The following is a 21,818-nucleotide window of genomic DNA, read 5'->3' as shown; positions in this document are numbered from 1 at the left end:
TGTGGCTGCATCAGGGGAGGGAGGTCTTAGCTGTGGCATGAGGGCTCTCTATTCGAGGCGCACTGGTTCAGTACTTGCAGCGCATAGGCTTAGCTGCTCTGCTGCATGTGGGATCTTAGTTCCCTCCCAAGGGATCAAACCCACATCCCTTGCATCGAAAGGTGGATTCTTAATCACTGGACCACCAGGGAAGTCCCAAGCGTTAGTCTTATTCAGTGTTCATAACAATTTTGTGAGTGGTATTTTATTATTCATTTTTCACATCTAAAACTGAAGGCTAGAGAGGTTCAGTAATATGCCCATGTCAGGGGGGGTAGTAAATGACGGAATGGGAATTCAGATCAGGTCTGCCTGACTTCAGAGAGCATCGACACAGTGTCCCTAAGGGGAATTTAGAAGACAGATTACTTCTAATAGAAGGTGGGGGTGGTCTAAAGTTCATGGACAAGATCTCGTTTGAGCTGAAGCTTGGAACTTGGATAAGGTTTGGGGATTCTATGGGGAGGAAAGGCTTCTCTGGCCAAGAGAACAACTTGGACAAGAGGCCAGGGGTAGGTACGGTGAGTTCTAGGTGGTTCTAGGAACAGTGTGTAGTTCAACTTGACCTTAACTCAAGGGATGCAGAAGAAGGAGGGTGGACCAAGGAGTAGAGGCTGGTGACAGAGTCTCACTTCCTCTGTGGATGGTGAGGACTCAGTGAGGGTGCTAAGCTGGCACTGGGCACAGGCTAGATGATATCCATGGGGTTTTCCAGACAAGATTACTGGAGTGGGTTGCCATACCCTGCTCCAGGGGATCTTCCTGACCCAGGGATTGAACCCTGGTCTCCTGCATTGCAGACAGATTCTTTACTGTCTGAGCCACCAGGAAAGCCAGGAGCAGATCCTGCACAGAAACGGGCATGTCCTCAGGGCTGGGAGGATGCGATGGAGATGCTGTGTGGTCCAGGGCTGGGAGGGTGTGATGGAGATGCGGTGTGGTCCGGGGCTGGGAGGTCGTAATGGATATGTGGTGTGGTCCAGGGCTGGGAGGATGTGATGGAGATGCAGTGTGGTCCAGGGCTGGGAGGACGTGATGGAGATGTGGTGTGGTCCAGGGCTGGGAGGATGTGATGGAGATGCATTGTGGTCCAGGAGAACTGGCTTCTGGTGTTGCCATCTCTATCAGAGATGTCCTGCAGGGCTTCCCAACCTTCCCCTCATTCTAGGGAGCTTTTTTAGACACTGGTTTTCTAATCATCCTATGAAATGTTAATTGGACAGATATACTGTGTATCTCCTTATGGGCTTCATGCCTCAGCATCGTTCAGTGACCTGGGCACAGCAGTGCCCGGCTGGCTGGGGTGTGGATGGAAGTGTTGCAGGTACAACTAGGCCCCCAGTTAAGAAAGTACTGAAACCTGGTTATGGCGAAAAGGTGTATGCTGGGGGATTAACTAGAAATAGTTCAAAATAAGGGGCATCCCAAGTGGCTCTAGCGGTAAAGAACCTGCCTGCCAAAGCAGGAGATGTAGGAGATGTGGGTTCCATCCCTGGGTCGGGAAGATCCCCTGGAGGGGGAATCCCACTCCAGTATTCTTCCCTGGAGAATTCCATGGACAGAGGAGCCTGGTGGGTTACAGTCCGTGGGGTTGCAGAGTCTGACACCACTGAAGCGACTTGGCACACAGCATAATTCAAACTAAAATGTAAGTAAGTCTGCGACAGGGAGCGGTCTCACATCACACCGCAGAAACTTCTTCCTCTTTGCATTTTGGAAACTCCTGTGGCTGAGAGGTTTCATTTTTAACCTAAATTATTATCAGCCAAATTATTAAAAAAAACATTATAAGTGCATAATTATATACACTTAGTTTATAGGTTACATATAATTATGTATGTGATTGTATAATTATTAAGATTGGATGAAGTTAATTATAAAAATACCATTTTCCTCAATCTTGATCACATCTCCCCACATCCCCGACACGGGGGGTTCTGGCTGCTGGTATGTTTCAACAGTGAACTCTAATCAACAGTCTGGATTTCTGCAGGAACTTTGCCTCCCTGTCTTATTAGCGTTCTTGACACTTCTAGAAAGGGCTGCAGTGAGGAGTGAAATGTCATTCACGGCAGGTGCAAGTGGGCACACGGGGGAGAGGTTTGGTGCGGATGGAGGGAGCCCCCCACAACCACCTGGGCTTGCAGAAGGGGTCGGCTGTGAGTTTGGAGGATTGTTGGGGTTCCTGGGTGCGTGGATCCCTGGGATCTGGCCCAGAAGGAGCCGGGTCTTACAGCTGCCCAGCATCTGGACTGGGACCCACATCAGGGCTGAGGGCAGGGAGGGTGACGGCAGTTCAGTCACTCAGTCGTGTCCGACTCTTTGCGATCCCATGAACCGCAGCACGCCAGGCCTCCCTGTCCATCACCAACTGCCAGAGTCCACTCAAACCCATGTCCATTGAGTCAGTGATGCCATCCAACCATCTCATCCTCTGTCGCCCCCTTCTCCTCCTGCCCTCAACCCCTCCCAGCATCAGGGTCATCATCAGGGGCTGACAGCAGGACTGCCCCAAAGTGGGGCTCACCCACCTGCTGTTTATTTTTCCTGGCTGTTCACTCTGTCTGTTCATTATTTCTTTTGCCATCATCATTGCATTATCCTTGGTGGTCATAGCATTCAGGAGGAGAAAAACCCTGTTTCCAGGGTGGGCGAGTGTTAAATGTTGTCATCACTTTAGCACATGTAACCTTCCCGGCAGCCTTGAGGTGGGCGTCTTCATCTCACCGAGAAGGGCTTCCCAAGGTCAGAGGTGTGATCTTTCTCCTCTAAACTCTGACCTCTTCCCTCCCTAAATGTGCTTTCTCTCCCGCCAGCTGATAATCATGGCTTTACAGTGTCCCCACAGACTCTCTCAAGTCTCCCTGTCTGGGTTCCAGGCCCAGCACGCTGGCCTCCTGGCGTTGGGAGCAGGACCAGTGGCTCAGCCTCCATGTCTCCGTGTCCTCGGCTGTGAAGTGGGAACAGTGACGTGCGCGCTGACTCAGCGGATGTGGGTTGTTAGCATTTTCCTCCTTCTTTGCAAATGTGAACTTCTCCCCCCTGCTGCACTCTCCTTTTTGTTCATCTACATCTTCTTTCCTATTTGTGATCGAGCTATGCAGCACAAATCTGTCCCTCAGTCCATATATCCTTGCAGCCCGGGTCTGGCCCCCCATCCGCCTCTGAAATCCGAGGTGGCAGGTGGGGATTTTGCAGCGAAGGTCACTTCCTGTCCCTCCCACCCCACCCTGGTCATCACCTTGAAGAGCTCAGAGCTGGCCCCACCTGGCTCCGTGTGGAGTTTGCCAAGCAGGCGGCAGTGACTGGCCAGGGCCGGGCGTGCCCCCACGTCCCAGGATCCAGAGGTGCCCGAGCTCCCAGAAGATGCTTGCATGGGCCTTCTCCAGCGTCTCCAGCCACCCTGCCCTCGGGACATGGCCGCCAAAAAAAATAAATATAAAGACAGCAAAATTGAGCAAACTGAACATTTTTAAGTGGGATAGGAAGCTTCCAGATTGCTGCGTTATACGAAGAAACCTCAGCTGCATGTCTTGTCTGTTACCAGTGTCTGACCCCCTCCCCGGGGCCCTGCTGGCCCAATCTATACCTCTATCGAGAATGGGGTGACCAGGGTGTCCCCTCCCTCCTACGAGGCCCAGGAATTAATATGCAGGCTGAGATCGAAGTGGGCGGAAGGACCATGATGATATTGAGTGTCTTCTTTCAGGGCCGTGGGAGGGAGGGGAGACGGGGAGGACAGAGGAGCCTGTTTTGATGATGAGGTCCTCCCTCTTGACCACGAATCTCACATCTGTGTGAGGCAAATTCTCCCTTCTTGTCTCCCCTGTATCCACTCCAGCTTCTGCTTTAAATAAATGTTGACATTTCCATTTATAGCTTTCATTTTACATGTGGCTCAGTGGTAAAGAACCCGCTGCCGATGCAGGAGACACAGGCTCGATCCCTGGGTCGGGAAGATCCCCCCCTGCCCTGCTGCCCCAGAGAAAGAAGTGGCAACCCACTCCAGTGTTCTTGCCTGGGAAATCTCATGGACAGAGTAGCCTGGTGGGCTACAGTCCATGGGATCGCAAAGAGACAGCGATAGCATGCATATACTCTTCGATCCATAATTCTACTTGTTGGTATACCTATGTTGGAGAAATCCTTACACAATTTTTTAAAAAGCATGCATTTTCAAGAATGTTTAGTGCAATATTTGTAACAATAAGAAACAGGGGTGGGGGAGGGATGCTAATTGATGATGGAATGGCTGAATAAATCATAATATGTCTGAAGCAGGAACTGCCATGCAGCTGGTTATCCCACATGGAATTGCCATTCTGACTAGTTTTGAGCTGAAAAGCGGCAATTCCCTGAATTGAGCAAAGGATGAGAGTTACCCGTGTGCCTCTGTTTCTTCATCTGTAAAATGGGGAAAATCGTATTTCCTCCCCCAGGATTCTGTTCTGTGCCTATGCTCAGTCGTGTCTGACTCTTTGCGACCCCACGGACTGTAGCCCGCCAGGCTCCTCTGTCCACGGGATTCTCCAGGCAAGAATACTGGAGTGGGTGGCCATGCCCTCCTCCAGGGGATCTTCCTGACCCAGGGGTTGAACCTGCATCTCTTACATTGGCAGGCAGGTTCTTTACCACTAAACGTGAGGATTTAATGCAATTGCACGTGGCCTTGGAACATGGTCCAGCCCACATCCAGAGCCCAGTCCGTAACTGCTGACACCTCTGTGTATCTGTATTAACATGGAAAGAGAACCAAATACACCGTTTGGAAAAAATAACTGTATGTGTGTGTTTACAAAGGTCAATGAAGTTTGAACCCATTCAAGGGGGAAATGTGCATGTGTGTGCGTGCATGTGCGTGTGTAACCCCCTAAGGACAGGCCTGGAGGGCCACCCCCCAAGCTGTTCCTTGTGTTTAACCCTGACGAAGGGAGCGGGATTGTAGTTGTTGGTGAGGAAGTGCCCAGCGTTCAACCAGGGATGCGAAGCTGCTGGCAGATACACACGTAGGGAAGGGAGTGGTCCTTAGTCACGTGTGGGGGCTCACCGGCCCTGGGGGACTGTGGTCTGTGCCGCTCATGCTGGAGCTGGAAGGCCCAGGGTGGGCCCTCGGGAAGGGGCGATGAATGTGGACAGAGGGGACCCAGGAGGTCAGGCTCCCTCTCCGAGGACAGACCGAGACCGTGGTGGGTTCTTACTGCACCTGGCGTGGGCGGTGTGGGGGCAGAAGCCGGTCCCCCCACAGGAGCAGGCCGAGCCGGGCCAGGCCGGGGAGTTAGGAGCGGAGGGAAAGGAGAGGAAGGAGCCATTGCAGGCGGCTGTCACTTCTCGCTCGGGAGGTGAATCAGCACATCAGCCACCACGCTTGTGACCTGCAGAGCCTGCCTAGCCTCCTGAGACCGTCCGAGTGGTCCTTTGAAGTAAAAGTGAAAGTCGCTCAGTCGTGTCCGACTCTTTGCGACCCCAGGGACTACACAGCCTGTGGAATTCTCCAGGCCACAATACTGGAGTGAGTAGCCTTTCGCTTCTCCAGGGGATCATCCCAACCCAGGGATCGAACCCAGGTCTACCCACACTGCGGGCGGATTCTTTACCAGTTGAGCTACGACTGGAAACAAACCAGAAAAGGGGTTTGGATAGACATGTCTTAGGGCCCTCAAGGGGGATGGCACAGTTTCCTCTAAATTCTTCTGGGTTAATTGAATTATTTTTCATTATGACTATAAATATATTTCTTGTTAATTAAAAAAAAAAAAGAAACCCTTTCCTCCTTTAGGAGAAAAAAAAATGGAAAGAAGACTCTTTTATCCAGTGAGATTTCAGTGTTAATAACTCCAGCCTGTTGAGGTGAGGGGGGGAACCCGGCCTCCCCGCTGGTCCCCACCTGGCCCGGCTGTCATCGCCTCTCCCTGGGCCTCTGCAGCCCGCCCTCACGGGCCCCCCTGCTTCTCCACTGCTCCCACCTGAGCCCGAGTGGTCTTTTCAGAATGCAGAATCGGTGCTGCCGCAGCCTCTGTAAAGAAATGCTCCGGTGACGTCTCGCGGCCTCTGTGGTGCAACCATAAATCACGACCGCCGCCCACCCTGGTGCGGGAGCCGCTGAGACTCTGTCCCCGTCTCCGCTCCTCCCCGCTTCCCGTCGGCAGTCACGGCACCATGCCTGCTGTCCGGGGGCCGTGTGTAGGGAACAGTCACGGGAGCTGGCCACTCACCATCCCCTGCGTGTGCAGAATCACACTGGGAGCCTTCACCACATGATCTGCCTTCACAGCCATCACACCTCCAGCAGCTTTTCCCGTCTGGATTCACAAAGATGCTGAGGCTTCCGGGATGTTGAGAAACAGGCCGGGAAGTCTTACAGCCATCGAGTGGTGCCCCCGGCACAGGAGCCTGGCCCCCAGATCCACACACAGCATCCGTCCGAGGCAGGGCCTCTAACCTCCTGGTCTCGCCGCCTCTTGGCGTGAGGCGGTCTGCTCTCCGAGCCGCAGGCTTTGAGGCTGGGACCCCGGGAGCCACCGAGGCTCGCGGCCTCACCTCCAGCACCCCCGGCATCCTGCCTGCACATGTCCGGCCACCAGACGGTGTTTGCTGGAAGCAGACGTGTGCCCGCATCATACTGGGTCCTGGAGCGAAAGGCTGAGGCTAGGATGGACCGAGCGAGGCGGTCTGTGCCTCACGGGGGCTGTGGCCTGTAAGGGGGCAGGGGTCATCACACCGTGTCGCTGGGGCAAGTGGAAGCGGGCCCGGCCTGCCCCGGACTGGGGGCAGCAGGGCCCAGAGAGGCGTTCAGGAGGTGACGGCGGGACGCGTCCCGGGAGCCGTCCCTCTTGACCTGGCTGCCTCCTGGATGCGGCTCTGCCTTGGGCTTGTCCAGGCCCCATGACCGGTACCGGGAGGGGTTGGACCTGCCCGCCTCCCTCCCCCGATGGATCCCCCAGGGTTGCTGCCCCCGGAGGACAGCTGCCTGGGGGCTCGGCGTTTTCTCAGCTCTAGGAACAGGCAGACTCTACGGTGTCCGGTAGGGGGTGTGTTCTGGTTTGTTCCTGATGACACGGGGGGACAATGAAGCCTGGGTCTGCCGGGGGCTCGGCACGCGCTCTGCACAGAACACCTGTTGTATGTGACGCCCGTCGCTTCTCACAAAAGCCCCTGAGGCCACCCCTTCCAAGATTAGGAGGCTGGGGTGCCTCGGGGTTCACCTGTCCAAAGCCCCAGAGGGCTCGGGTTTAGAAACTAGACTGTAGCGCCTTCCAGAGAGTTCTGGCTCCAGCACCACATCACTCGTCTCCAGCCTCAAGGAGAGAGACTTCCAGGGGCAGCCAGTCCAGCCTTTCAAACGTGAGGCTTGGCTGGGCTTTGTGTGTGTGGGTTTGCGCATGCAGGGGTGCGTGTGTGGGTGTGCATGTGTGCGTGTGTTGGGGCAGGTGATGAGTGAGCGAGTGCCTGACCGGTACCTCACTAAGTGGTGATAACAAGGGGCATGTCCTTCACGGGGCTTCCCCGATGGCTCCGCGGGAACAAGAATCCAGCTGCAATGCAGCAGACACAAGAGATGCAGGTTCAATCCCTGGATTGGGAAGATCCCCTGGAAGAGGAAATAGCAACCCATTCTGGTATTCTTGATGAAAAATCCCATGGAGAGTGCAGTCTGTTCATGGGGTTCTCAAGGCAAGAATACTGAAGTGGTTTGCCATTCCCTCCTCCAAGGAGATCCAACCAGTCCATCCTAAAGGAGATCAGTCCTGGGTGTTCATTGGAAGGACTGATGCTGAAGCTGAAACTCCAGTACTTTGGCCACCTGATGGGAAGAGTTGACTCATTGGAAAAGACCCTGATGCTGGGAGGGATTGGGGGCAGGAAGAGAAGGGCACGACAGAGGATGAGATGGCTGGATGGCATCACCAACTTGATGGGCATGAGTTTGAGTAAACTCCAGGAGTTGGTGATGGACAGGGAGGCCTGACATACTGCGATTCATGGGGTCGCAAAGAGTCAGACACGACTGAGCGACTGAACTGAACTGAACTGAGTGTTCTTTGATGGAGTTTATAAGTGTCCCAATTAGTCATTTCTCAGGATGTTAAGAATTCTGTATGTCACCTCCTGCTGCCTTTCAGAGCTCTGTAAACACCACGGCAAAGATTCAGGCTTTCAGATTTACTTTTCCCCAAGGTACTTAATCAAGGAATGCAAGTCATTTGCCTTCTCAAAGCTTCCTCTCTGTCCCCGGAGACTTGTGGAGTTTTCTCTAATTTTTTTCCTTCTGTTTCTAAGCCCTTTCAAGGATTGGGATCTTGGCTGAAACGATCCTGCACTTGACCCCTCGAAGTTGCTTTCCCTTCAAGCTAGGAAGGCAGAGCCTTGCTGTGCCAAGCCATCTCAGGGGCCCAGAGCCCTGGTCGCAGAGGTGCGTGAAATAAAGGCCTGTCTTGTCTCTCTGTTCCAGAGCTGGTGATGCTGCTGGAGTGGTGGTCAGGTACGGAGTGCGTCATCTACACGGACCCCCGGGCCTACCCGAAGTACGGGAAGGAAAATGCCATTGTCGTTCTGAACCACAAGTTTGAAATCGACTTCCTCTGCGGCTGGAGCCTGGCTGAGCGCTTTGGGGTCTTAGGGGTAAGTCAGACCCGCACACCTCTTTTGTTCGACAGCATAACTGGCCCTTTGGCGCTTGGTCATTCAGAGCTTGCAGCAGCATTAATAGGCTTGTTGAAATGTTCTTAGCCAACTGCTTTTCCTTCTCGCTCAGAATCAAGATGAACATCTGCTGTGAGCAAGGATCATATTTATTCATCAGTGACGATGTGCTGGGCATTTTTACCAACAATTAATTTATTTACTCCTTGCAGAAACAATTGGGAATCGGGAACCTGCCCATAGGTAAAAGCTACGTTTCAATACCCTGCTCCACACAACTGTTAAGTCAATTTGAATTTGAACGCGTCCAGCTTCGTATTCTTTTTTTTACCCCCTTTTATTTATTTTTTAAAATTTATTTATTTTTAATTGGAGGATAATTACAATATTATGTTGGCTTCTGCCGCACATCAGCATGAATCAGCCACAGGTACACATACATCTCCTCCCTCTTGAACCTCGCTTCCCAGCCTAGGATACAGAGTGAAGTAAGGCAGAAAGAGAAAAGCGAATATGGTATATTAGCGAATATATGTGGAATCTAGAAAGATGGTACGGATGAACCTATTTGCAGGGCAGGAATAGAGACGCAGAGAACAGACTTGTGGGCACAGCTGGGGAAGGAGAGGGTGGACGGATCGAGAGAGTAGCATTGAAGCATAGACGTACCGTATCCGAAATCACCAGTGGGAATTCGCGGGAGGCCGCAGGGAGCTCAGACCCGGCGCTCTGTGACAGCTTCATTTTTTTAAATTCTGTGCTCTGCTGGCTCTCTGAGTCACGGGCAGCATTCGCCTCCGAAAGGTCCATCTTCGTGGGCCTGAGAAAGCTGAATGCCAGTGCCAGGGTGTGTGACCTTCAGAATTCTGAATGCATACGAAATCCTGCTTTTCTCCAACTCGTCTGACCTCTTGCCTGCCTTTGGGACTGGGCCTCTCCATTGACACCTATCATGGTGAACACCGTGAGGAGTGATGGTTGAGCTCTGAGCAGGTATCAGGCCCTCAGGCTCAGGTGTCCTTACAGGAAGGGCGGCAGGTACTGCCTGGGGCTGGGAGAGGCTCACACCAGAACTTGGGGGTCCCGTGTGGCACCCAGAGCAGCCCCCGCAGACTCACGGGGGCTGTGCACAGCGCGCTTGTTTTCGGTGGCCCATGTAGACAGAACCACTGTGCGGAGAAGGTCTGAAGACCATGCGGAGTGGAACGGACTAAGAATCGGATTCCCCAGGGACGATCTCTGTCTGTCCACTCCCCAGCGGCCTGTGGGTCCCAGAGTCACTTTGGAACCTTGGGTCTTGTTGGTCTCTGCCTGTTGGGAAGACCCTTGGCTAAGAGGGACTCGATAACCTTGGGACATATTTATTTTCTTAAAAAAAAAAAAAAGAAAGTGGGCAAAAGGAGAGAGGAGGAAATATACTTGGAAACAGGTTCCAATAATGTCTTTGGGATAAATAATGGTTGTCATGCCGTTAAACTATCCAAAGGCAACTAAAGTCGTGAGCAGTTTTCCAAGAGATGGAATCAGTGTTAAGTCTCTGCTGCTCCCTGAAGACTTCTAGAAAACTGGATTGCCTGGGGGTGAGTGTGCTGAAGGGATTTCTGGGAATAGACGGGCCTGCTTGCCAGCAGTTTTCCCCTCTGTTTTCCTGACTGTTCTGACATGATGTCTGTGCAGGCGTGTGTGTGTGTGTGCATGCGTGTGCATTTTGTTTTCAGGGACAGAACCAGAGGTTCGAGTATCCACCTTTTTCTGCTGTGGAGGCCTTGGGCAGAGCTCTTAGCTGCAGTTCTGTGGCTTTATTCTCTCTGAGAGGAGAGAAAACCATCCTAGTCCGAGCCCCGTCGTGGACACAGACCCTCCTCCTTTTACAGGAGAGGGTCCCAGGTGTCTTCACATCCTGACCGGAACTAGTGGTGCAAGCCTTCAAGCCAGGCTTCCCAGGACACCGGTTCTTCAAGCGACGTTTGGGGGCAGCTGCTGGTTTTCTGGGCTTCGCAGGCGGCTTGGGTGTGTTCATGCTGAGGATGTGAGATGTGATTTGAAGCAACAGCAAGTCTGTCGGACTCAGAGGTGCTTTCCCATACCTGTGGTCCCCCTGGTGGCTTTATGACCTTGGGCTTCTCCTATGCATCTTTTTCTGGATTTGTGCTGTTTCCAATCCATATGGTATCATTACTGTTTATCATTTACTTAGACGGCCAGCGCCAAGGTTTGGGTAAAGAATTTGCCCCAGGGTGGGAATTAGTAACTCTTGATTTCTGAGCTGCTTCTCTTTCCCCTTGGACGGTATTGAGAGGAAAAGCTGGTGGGTAGTGAGGGGTGGCTGGTGGTGGGGGGCAACCTGGGAGGGACCATTTCTAGTCTTGCCTCCTCCCCCACCTCCAACTCCTGGTCAGTTCAGGGCTCCTTCTGCGGAGAGAAAACCCTCAGTACCTTCCGTCGGGGATGGAGCAGGACTAAGGACGCAGGAACACAGAGAGGCTCAGGGAAACAGAGTCAGCATCCACTGGGAGGGGCGCCACACAGCGAAGACGGTGGGCCGCGTGGGCCGCGCGGGGCGCTGGGAGGGGAAGTTACCCATGGAGAGAGGACCCGGGACTAGAGGGGGACCCAGGATTGAGAAGGGCTGGCTTTCGTGGAGCGGTGACTATCAGCGCCCTTGAGCATTTTTCTAGCAGAAACTCTCAAATCCTGATCAGCACAGCTCAGCACCCTAGGGTGCAGATGCGCAGAAAGTTTCCCCAGCAGAGTGACCATCCAGCCCACGACACGGGGACTGCTCACCTCCAGCCCTGACTTCCTGAACGAATACCGCCGCCATCGGATTGCGTTTCTCTCTTAGAAACCAAACAACTAACGTTGCATGCAAGGGCACGAGCCTTGCCCCTTGGTCTGGAGACTGTTCAGGAGTTTTAGGAGTCCCACCCACAGTTAAGTAGGCAGGTCTCAGGACCTTAGCTGGGACGATGCAGCTTCTATCCTCACGGGAGCCCAGGTAGCCCTGCTCTGGGAGCCAGCAGGTTGTCTGGATTCTTGCTGAGATGTTCTCTGGAGCCTTGGAGTTCCCACCAGAAGTGGAGGGTGGGGGGGGGGGTGGTGGGGAGGCAGCAAGAGACCACATCTCCCCACCGCCCCAGCACTGGGGAAGCAGCAGACACTGTGGCCACCATGGCCGTCTGTACAAATGCTGATGAAGCCACATGCTGGCAGAGGTGCTGGGAAGGGACGAGACAGGGTGCCCGTGGCCTTGTAGGGCTGGGCCAGCTCAGGTGGAAGTCAGCAGACTGTTCTCCCCTGGGGGCGAGGGCAGGGATGGGGGACGTTCTCTCTCCCAAGCAGGGAACGAGGTACCATCCATTCGTGTCTCCAGAGCAGCTGAGGTCTGCCTGGAGGGTGCGAGGCTGGAGGAGGAGCTGCCTGGCTCCTTTCCAAAGAGGCCCGTTCATTCCCTCACCCTTGAAAGGAACCAGGCAGCATCTCATTATATGGATCATGCAGCGGTACTTCTGTCTTAACTGACCTTCAGAAACACTCACCTGATTCATCCCTTTTTTTTTACATAATACATGATGTTGAGATCCTTCTGGAGTCCAAGAAGTTTGCATTTTAGAAGAGAAGGGACATAATAGGAAGGTTCCTGATGGGGCATTTTTCATCTTCGCATGTAACAGCCCAAGAGGAAGTGAGTTGAAATTGAAGTGAAATTCAAAGAAATTCTTGCATGCAGGCTCAGTCACTTCAGTCGTGTCGGACTCTTTGCGACCCTTTGGACTGTAGCCCACCAGGCTCCTCTGTCCATGGGATACTCCAGGATACTGGAGTGGGTTGCCATTTCCTCCTCCAGGGGATCTTTCCAGCCCAGGGATCGAACCCACATCTCTTGCATCTTCTCCATTGTCAGGGGGGTTCTTCACTAATATTGCCACCTGAGGAGTCCTGAAATTCTTGAGAGGAGGGTTGGGAAATGTGAAATTGGATTTGGTGAGAAAACAATGGGATTCTTTTTAAAGAAGAGAAAACAGGGGAGGCCTTCCAGTCTTTTATGACCTTTTACCGCATGTGGTCATTCTGGGGTCCTGTCCTTGCGACTCTGGTTCCCTTAGGGCTGGAGGGCTGGCATGGGCCCTGATCATGGTCTTTAAGGGACTCGCTGACTTGTTCCTCCCTGGGTGAGTGTGGTGTGTGGACAGGCCAGGGTGTGCAACACAAGAGTCATGACTTCTGAAGCTTCGGGTCTGTTCACTTATCTTTCTGCTGCAGTAAGAATACACACAGGCTCCTTCACAGTGGCCTTGAAGGTTACCTAAGATGGTGTTTGTCGGGTCTTCGAGCAGCTCCGGGCCTGGGAAGCGCTGAGTAAACGCAGCTGTTCGTGTCCATTTTTATCTGCCAGGGTCGCATGGCTTGGCGGTTACCCCGGAGGCCAACTGGGCTGTTGTGTTCAGGTCTTTAAAGAAGCCCTGCATGTCAGTCATCTACAGCAGGTGACAAGCCCCGGACATAGTGGCCCAAAACAAACTTGAAGTGTCTTGCTTTGAGTGGCCTGAGATCCTGGCTCAGCTCCCTGGGGGTTGTGGCGGAGTCCTTCTGGGGCTGGGTGGTGGTCTCATCTGAAGGCTTTGCTGTGCAAGGACCCGCCTCCAGTTCGCCCCTGTTTGTGGCCAGGGTGACCCTCCCGACTGGGTCTCTGCTCAGCCACCCCTGATCCCCAGGGGAGCAATGTGATCATGAGTGGGAGAAAGCACCCGAGGGAGGGAGAAGCCACAGCCTTCTTGTAAGGCAAACTTCTGCCCGATGCTACTTGTCAGAGGGGAGTCCACGAGCCCCGCCCCCTCCAGGAAGCAGGCGGGGCTGCGAGGAGGCTCCCGGAAATACCCAGAGACAAGGGTCAGAGGGGCCATCGCGGAGGCTGCCTGCCACCCCTTTCAGCCTCCAGCCTCACGTTGCCATCTGTGGCTGTTGTTCAGTCGCTAGCCTCTTTTGTGACCCCGTGGACTGCAGCCCACCAGGCTCCTCTAAGATGATCTATTACAGCTCCACCTGAAAATAGATTGAATTCCTGTCGCGTGTCCACGTGCAAGAGGAGAATAGAACTCTGATTCCTAAGCAGCAGGCCCTCTCGAAGATCCCCAGTGCCTTCCAGACATGAGGATGCAGATGACAATGAGGGCAACTGAAGCGTCTTCCAAATGTTTACCCAACAAGAGGATCGTGTAGGTTTTCTACAGAAGTCACTGTGCTGGGTAGTATGGCGGGTCAAGGACAGGTGGAAAGCTCTCAGTGACTTCAGATCATACAGAGAGGCAATGAGGTGTCATATAAGACCACACGACGCAGGCATTGAACCGTAATGAGGGGGATCGTGTCCACGTGGAGCGCCCTGTGTGTGTGTGTGTGTGAGATATTTGAGCACTCAGCCATCCAGCGGCTTCAGGGGGTCATTCTGAGCATCACCTCTTTGTTTGCTAGGAAACAGAGGTCCCGGGGAGAAGCTGGGGTCACGGTGGCAAAGGTGGGATGTGAGGGGTGAGTTTGGGGGTAGCTCTGTTTACCAACCCGTGGGGAAGGACTTCAGTGTTTTAACAACTGGAAAATAGCATTTCGGCAGTACCAACACAGGGACTGCCGTGCCCAGGGATGGAGAAATGTCCCAGAAGGTGATGACACCGGGCCCTGGCCTTGAAGGACGAGGGTGGTTTTAGGAGGAGATGAGCGATGTAGATAAAGGGAGAAACAAGAGGCAGGGGATGGAGGCAGCTGGAGGGAGACCTGGGGAGGGTGTGGCCAGCTGCCGTGTCCCAGGCTCTGCTGACCGACTCTTGCCGGTGTGGCCAAGTGTCCAGATCAGCATTCTTGCTGTCTGGTTCACTGGCTGCCAGCTCAAGGTCACTGCGGGGTGATTTTGAACCTACTCAGTTCAGTTCAGTTCAGTCACTCAGTCACGTCCGACTCTTTGCGAACCCATGGACTGCAGCAGGCCAGGCCTCCCTGTCCATCACCAGCTCCCAGAGCTTACTCAAACTCATGTCTATTGAGTTGGTGATGCCATCCAACCATCTCATCCTCTGTCGTCCCCTTCTCCTTCCACCTTCAATCTTCCCCAGCATCAGGGTCTTTTCAAATGAGTCAGCTCTTCTCATCAGGTGGCCAAAGTGTTGGAGTCTCAGCTTCAGCATCTGTCCTTCCAATGAATATTTGGGACTGATTTCCTTCAGGATAGACTGGTTGGATCTCCTTGCAGTCCAAGGGACTCTCGAGAGTCCTCTCCAACACCACAATTCAAAAGCATCAATTCTTCAGCGCTCAGCTTTCTTTATGGTCCAACTCTCACAACCTATTAACCCAAGTCAGAAAAGACGTACCATAAAATCCAAGAAAATTATTAAGAACTGAACCCAGACTGTCAATATTCTGGTTTCATTCACCAGGATGCTTCTGATCATTGACAGAAAATGTGGTCCTTCCTGTACCAGATCACACGCATCTGAAAACCCACAATTTCTTGGGGTTTGATTCCAAAAGGACCACTTTTCTAACCATGAATTTCTGAAAGGAGAATGTCGATGCCGATTTGTTCAGAAAGGCTACACGAATGTTTACTTCCTATAAACCTCCCATCAATGATCACATTCCCCCAAATTGTAGGTTTCCTATGTTTTATTTTTCAAATGTGTAAAACTAAGCAAGAAAGGATGTGTGGGCCCAGGTGTCCAGAACAGACACTTCCGTTTCCGTCTGCTTGCTCCTGTTCTCTGAGAAGGGTGGCAGGGCAGAGACAGAGGTGTATGCAAAAGCCGCCCATGCTGCTGGCACGCTGGCTTCTACATTTACCAGCTCCGGGACCTTGGGGAGGTTACCTGACTTTCCTGAACCTCGATGAACCCTTCCCATTTCATGCTATTTAAGAGGTTCATGAATATATGTAAAATACATATATTTTAAATGGCTTCCCAGGTGGCTTAGTGGTTAAGAATCTCCCTGCCAGTGCAGCAGACCCAGGGATGCGGGTTTGATCCCTGGGTCAGGAAGATCCCGTGGTGGAGGAAATGGCAACCCGCTCCAGGAGAATCCCATGGACAGAGGAGCCGGGTGGGCTACAGTCCGTGGGGTCACAAAGACTCAGATACGACTGAGCACACTACTACACTCCTGTATGTCAAATACCTCACCAAGCGCGTAGCACAAAGTAGGCACACCGTTATTACTCGTTTGTTTGACCCTAATCCGTTTCCCTGCATTGAAAGTTTTCTTATGAAAGTAGGGTAACATGTGGAGGACGCAGGAGAGACGGAGAGTCCTCCGAGTGGGATTTAAGCAGCTCTCCTGGCCCTGGGTCGGGTGCAGCTGCAGTCTCCCATCGCTTTTATGATCCACAAGGTACCTTTGCGTTTGCCTTCATCCCGGCTTCTTCATAGGCGCTGGTCCGGCTCTGCTTGGCTCCAGAGAGGTTAGAAGTTTCTCGAAGTGGAGAAGTGTTGCTTCCCTCTCCAGGGGCTTCCCCCGCAGCTGTGGCTCTGTCAGCCCTGTTAGGGTGGATTTGGGCACCCGCAGGTGGGTCTGTGGGAGACACCTCCCATCCTGCTCCCACCTGGTTAATTGGTTACCCTGAAGCTTTGTCCGCATTGCTTCTGGGCACTGGCAGCTCTGGGAGGAGGCAGGGGGCCACCTTCTGCCTCTGCATGTTCTCAAGCTGGGCCAGGCTGGCTGGGGTCCGGATGACACAGATAAGGACCCCGAGAGAGTCGGGGCGAGGCGAAATCCCTTCCAATCTTGGGCTCTGGGAGAATAGTTGCCATGGAAAGGAGTCTCTAAGCAGTAACGATGCATCTTGAGCTCATAAAAAAATAGTGTTAGTCACTCAATCATGTCTGACTCTGTGCAACCCATGGACTGTAGCCTGCCAGGTTCCTCTGTCCATGGGATTCTCCAGGCAAGAATACTGGAGTGGGTTGCCATTCCCTTCTCCAGGAGATCTTCCTGACTCAGGAATCGAACCCAGGTCTCCTGCATTGCAGGTGGATTCTTTACCATCTGAGCCACCTGGGAAGCCCTTTTTCATTTTTTTTTTTCCTTGAGCTCATAGCCAAGTGTATTCCTGGAAGTGGTAGCATGCCCTTTATTTTTGAAGGATAGTCCCGAGTTAGACACTCCAAGTCTTCTTTTTTATTAAACAAAATTCTCTGGCTTTTCTTTAATGGGTCAAAGTCAGATGTATATTTTCTCGTACCTTCTCTCCTAAAGGCATAGAAAACTTTGCTTGGCCTGGGGGGTGGTCATGTCACTGATAGCGTATCAAGTGTCCTGGAGGACTGTAAGCATATTTAATAGTACGCGTTTCTAGTCTTTTGGTCATAAACGAGTTGGCTCCTGCGAATCTCCTGGCCCAGGGCCTATTGGTGAGTGCTCTAATAAGTATAATTATTGTTATTACTGCATTCCAAGCCTGGCGTAAGAAGTGGGTTGAGTTAAAAGGGACATTCAGCTGCCGTGCCTGCTTGGTGGTGACGATGATAGCTACGCATTACTGAACACCTGTGTGTCCTGTTCTCAATGAGGAGCTTTTTGTGTGTGTTTCCATGTGACCTTAGATCTTTACAGCAACGCTTTCAGTTCAGCATGACTTTGCTCATTACAGCCAGGAAAGTTGAGGCCCACCAAGGAAACATGATCTACATCAAGGCCTAAGCCTCATGATAACATCCAGAGTTTTAAGGCTGAAAGATGGACTAATTCAGCATAAAACCGGAAATGGCTCCTCTGTTCCGTTTCTCATGAAAAATAACCAGACTGTTTTTGATCCGGAGCCTCATGCTCCAGAAGCAATAAAAATGTGATGTCAACCGTTGCCTAAAAAGGGCACTGTTAGGGGACCCTGCAAAGTCGTTTTCTGATTGAAAAGCAGGAAACTCTAACAAAATTTAAAAGTCCCTTCTAGTCTCACTACCCAGCAATAGTTACTGTTATTTTTCTCTGCTTTTACCATTTTCCAAATAGTCAGACTATTAACTCAACTTTGAGTCTAGATTAAAAAAAAAAAAAAAAGTTAGTCTTCATTTTCCCAGCCATTAAATATTCATAGAAAACAAATTTCATCAGCTATAAATCAAGAGGGTTGATGAACTGAGTATGTAATTATTCAAACTGAATATTTTAGGCTTCACGGGCCATGTAGCCTCCATCATGACTTTTCAGCTCAGCGGCTGGAGCGTGGAAGCAGCCACGTTCCTAGCAGTAGGCAAGTGTACGTGAGCGCGGCTGTGTCCCAATAAAACTTTATTTATAAAACCAGGTGGCAGAGCAGATTTGGGCCACTGGCTACCTTTGTTTGCTATGATATGTCATACACAACATAATTCATAGAAGTCTTTAATTTTTAAAAATTGAGGTATGGTTAATTTCCACTAATAGGAAATTCCCCCGAGGGTACCCGTCCCCAGCAGACAGCTGTGATCGACTACACGGGATCTTCCTCCAGACCTCACGGCTGCTGCTCTGGAGTATATGATCCCCCTCTTGGCTGTGGGCTTCCCCAAGTGGCCCAGCGGTAAATAATACACCTGCAATGCAGGAGCCGCAGTTTCAACCCCTGGGTTGGGAGGATCCCCTGGAGAAGGGCATGGCAACCCACTCCAGTGTTCTTGCCTGGAGAATCGCATGGACAGAGGAGCCTGGCGGGCTACAGTCCACGGGGAGGCAAAGAGGCAGACACGACTGAAGTGACTAAGCGCGCACACACACACTCTTGGCTGTAGGATAGATCACGTTTGTAAGTCCTTCAAGTCGCCACAGATTACCATTGAAAAGAGTTTAGGAATATGTAATTTTCTAAATAATCCTAACCTGCCAAGAAGGTACGTTCAGTTCATCGTGAGGATGTTTTATTTTCATCTTCTATGCTGTGCGCAGGGACCTTGAGAAAAACCATGCTGACGGGAGGGGGCCTCCCGTGGCCTGAGACCCACCCGTGGACCAGGGCTGGGCTTCAGCTGGTTTCCATGAGGGGCGTGGTGAGCCGGAGAGAGTGTGACCTCTGTGCCCAGCACCCCGTGAGCCCTCAGCCCTCTGCCAGTGAGTGCTCCCACCTACGGGGGCCTGCCTCTGGTCCTCTGGGGCAGGCCCTCGGGTTCTATGGCGTGGTTCTTTCCTTCCATTTTTCACTTGTTTTGGCTGGTCTGATTGGCATGTGGGATCTTGGAACCCAGCCAGGGATCGAACGCTTGCCCCTCGCGTTTGGAGCTTGGGGTCCTAACCCCTGGACCGCCAAGGGATGCCTCAGGCTCGATTCTTTTCTAGGGGATTTGCAGGTGTGGAAATTTGTGTGTGGGAAAGCCAAAACCAAAGTCAAAACGTGGCGAGGCTCCACCTGAGAGGTAGCTTTGCTTTTTCTTCTCCCAAAGGAGAAAATCAGTTCAGTTCAGTCGTTCAGTCGTGTCCGACTCTTTGTGACCCCTTGGACTACAGCACGCCAGGCCTCCCTGTCCATCACCAACTCCCGGAGCTTGCTCAAACTCATGTCCACTGAGTCAGTGATGCCATCCAACCATCTCATCCTCTGTCATCCCCTTCTCCTCCTGCCTTCAATCTTTCCTGGCATCAGGGTCTTTTCCAGTGACTCAGTTCTTTGCATCAGGTGGCCAAAGTATTGGCGCTTCAGCTTCAGCATCAGTCCTTCCAGTTATTATGCAAGACTAGTCTTCTTTAAAATATGTGTTATTTTTCTAAGGTCAAGGGAGCAGGTAGCTGTTTACACCTTTCTTCTGGCCCTCATGGGTGGGTCGGGGGGTGGCCTCTCTGCTGAGGTTCGCAGTTGTCACGGGAGTGTTGAGGAAAAGAAGGGCTTGTGCTGAAGTATCGTTCTTTATTCCGGGACTCATAGGAGGGGCAGAGCCAGACACTTGTCACCTGGAGCACAGCTAAGGCCACCGCCAGTCTGTATCACTGCCTCCATCATCTCTGCCATTGATGGATAACAGCTGTTTCTAGGAGCATCTTGGTTAATTCCAACCTTAGAGGCGAAAAATGTAGAACCTGGTCTATCAGAGCCAAAGCTGATCTTGTGTCTCCTTGCCCCTTCCACCCCACCGGATCCCTGCCTGCTGGGGGCCTGCGGCCTTGGCGAGGCTCTGGCGAGGGCACTCATGGAGCACACCCAGTGCCCCTGCGGATCCGAGTTCACCTCCTGGTTTCCTAGCGTCCGACCCAGAGACCCCTCTGGGCTGCAGTCCCTGATCTGTATGGAGAGTAGAGTCCCCCCACCCACAGAGCCAGCGAGGGCGCTCAGGACCGGGGAGGTGTGTGAGGCGGAGCACAGCTGGGGGTGGGCACCCGCGTGAGCTGGTGAAGGATGCGCGGCACCCCCGACCCCAGAGGTTCCCGACCACTCCCGGTGCCTCCCCTCCCCATAGAGAGCCTGTCCCCCACCAGAGAGCCTCCCCTCTGCATAGAGAGCCTCCACTCCCCATGGAGAGCCTGTCCTCCCCCCGGAGAGCCTGTCCTCCCCATAGAGAGCTTGTCCTCCCCCCAGAGAGTCTGTCCTCCCCATAGAGAGCCTGTCCCCCACCAGAGAGCCTCCCCTCTGCATAGAGAGCCTCCACTCCCCATAGAGAGCCTGTCCAACACCTGGAAAGCCAGTCACCCCTGCCCCGGAGAGCCTCCCCTCCGCATAGAGAGCCTCCACTCCCCATGGAGAGCCTGTCCTCCCCCCAGAGAGCCTGTCCTCCCCATAGAGAGCCTGTCCTCCCCATAGAGAGCCTGTCCTCCCCATAGAGAGCCTGTCCTCCCCCCAGAGAGTCTGTCCTCCCCCCAGAGAGCCTGTCCAACACCTGGAAAGCCAGTCACCCCTGCCCCGGAGAGCCTCCCCTCTGCATAGAGAGCTTCCACTCCCCATGGAGAGCCTGTCCTCCCCACAGAGAGCCTGTCCTCCCCATAGAGAGCCTGTCCCCGCCCTGGAGAGTCTGTCCTCCCCCTGGAGAGCCTGTCCCCGCCCTGGAAAGCCTGGCCCTTGCCCCCTCACTCGTGGGGCAAGGCGGGCATGGCCTTGCCCCGCAGCTGACCAGTGGGCGGTCGGCTCCAGGTCAGAGGCTCCCTGCCTCCGTGTCTTGGGGAGTTGTCTCTGTGGGCCCGGAATGCACGGTCACTCTTCCTTCTAGGGAGCTCCCTGGCTGTCCCAGGGGAGGGCCTCACGCCCCTTTTCACAGACGCCCCGGGCCCCCTCTGTTTCAGGGCTCCAAGGTCCTGGCCAAGAAGGAGCTGGCCTACGTCCCCATCATCGGCTGGATGTGGTACTTCACCGAGATGGTCTTCTGCACGCGCAAGTGGGAGCAGGACCGCAAGACCGTCTCCGAGAGCCTCCTGCATCTGCGGGACTACCCCGAGAAGTACTTCGTACGCGCGCCGGCCCGCGGGGCGTCGGTCACACTCACACACGCTCGGGCAGTCGTCACACACATGCTCCGGGAGCCCTGGTCACACTCACACACACTCGGGGTGATCGTCACACACATGCTCAGGGAGCCCAGGTCACACTCACACACTCGGGGTGATCGTCACACACACACTCGGGGCACCTGGGTCACACTCACACACACTTGGGGAGCCCTGGTCACACTCACACATGCTCAGAGTGATCGTCACACACACGCTCCGGGAGCCCTGGTCACACTCACACACTCAGGGTGATCGTCACACACACACTCGGGGCGCCTGGGTCACACTCACACACACTTGGGGAGCCCTGGTCACGCTCACACATGCTCAGGGTGATCGTCACACACATGCTCCGGGAGCCCTGGTCACACTCACACACTCAGGGTGATCGTCACACACACACTCGGGGCGCCTGGGTCACACTCACACACACTTGGGGAGCCCTGGTCACACTCACACACACTCTGGGTGATCATCACACACACGCTCTGGTAGCCCTGGTCACACTCACACACGCTCGGGCAATCGTCACACACACGCTCTGGGAGCCCTGGTCACACTCACACACTCGGGGTGATCGTCACACACACACTCGGGGTGCCTGGGTCACACTCACACACACTTGGGGAGCCCTGGTCACACTCACACACACTCCGGGTGATCGTCACACACATACTTGGGGCACCTGGGTCACACACTCTCTGGGCACC

The 21,818-nt window shown here is 53.4% G+C and overlaps 1 protein-coding gene across 5 annotated transcripts in view; it reads left to right on the top strand.

The window, feature by feature from the left end:
• The window catches only part of AGPAT4 (1-acylglycerol-3-phosphate O-acyltransferase 4), a 126,376-nt gene that overhangs the window by 90,069 nt on the left and 14,489 nt on the right, over positions 1–21,818 (top strand). For all 5 annotated transcript variants that reach the window (XM_043457309.1, XM_043457308.1, XM_043457312.1 and 2 more), the window contains 2 exons: positions 8,489–8,658; positions 20,905–21,066. In XM_043457309.1, coding sequence (XP_043313244.1) covers positions 8,489–8,658; positions 20,905–21,066 — 332 coding nt within the window. The remainder of the gene's footprint in view (positions 1–8,488; positions 8,659–20,904; positions 21,067–21,818) is intronic.

This window comes from Cervus canadensis, chromosome 33 (assembly GCF_019320065.1).
Source record: "Cervus canadensis isolate Bull #8, Minnesota chromosome 33, ASM1932006v1, whole genome shotgun sequence".
In the NCBI taxonomy this organism is placed as follows: domain Eukaryota; kingdom Metazoa; phylum Chordata; class Mammalia; order Artiodactyla; family Cervidae; genus Cervus; species Cervus canadensis.
This window is presented reverse-complemented; position numbering and strand designations above follow the sequence as displayed.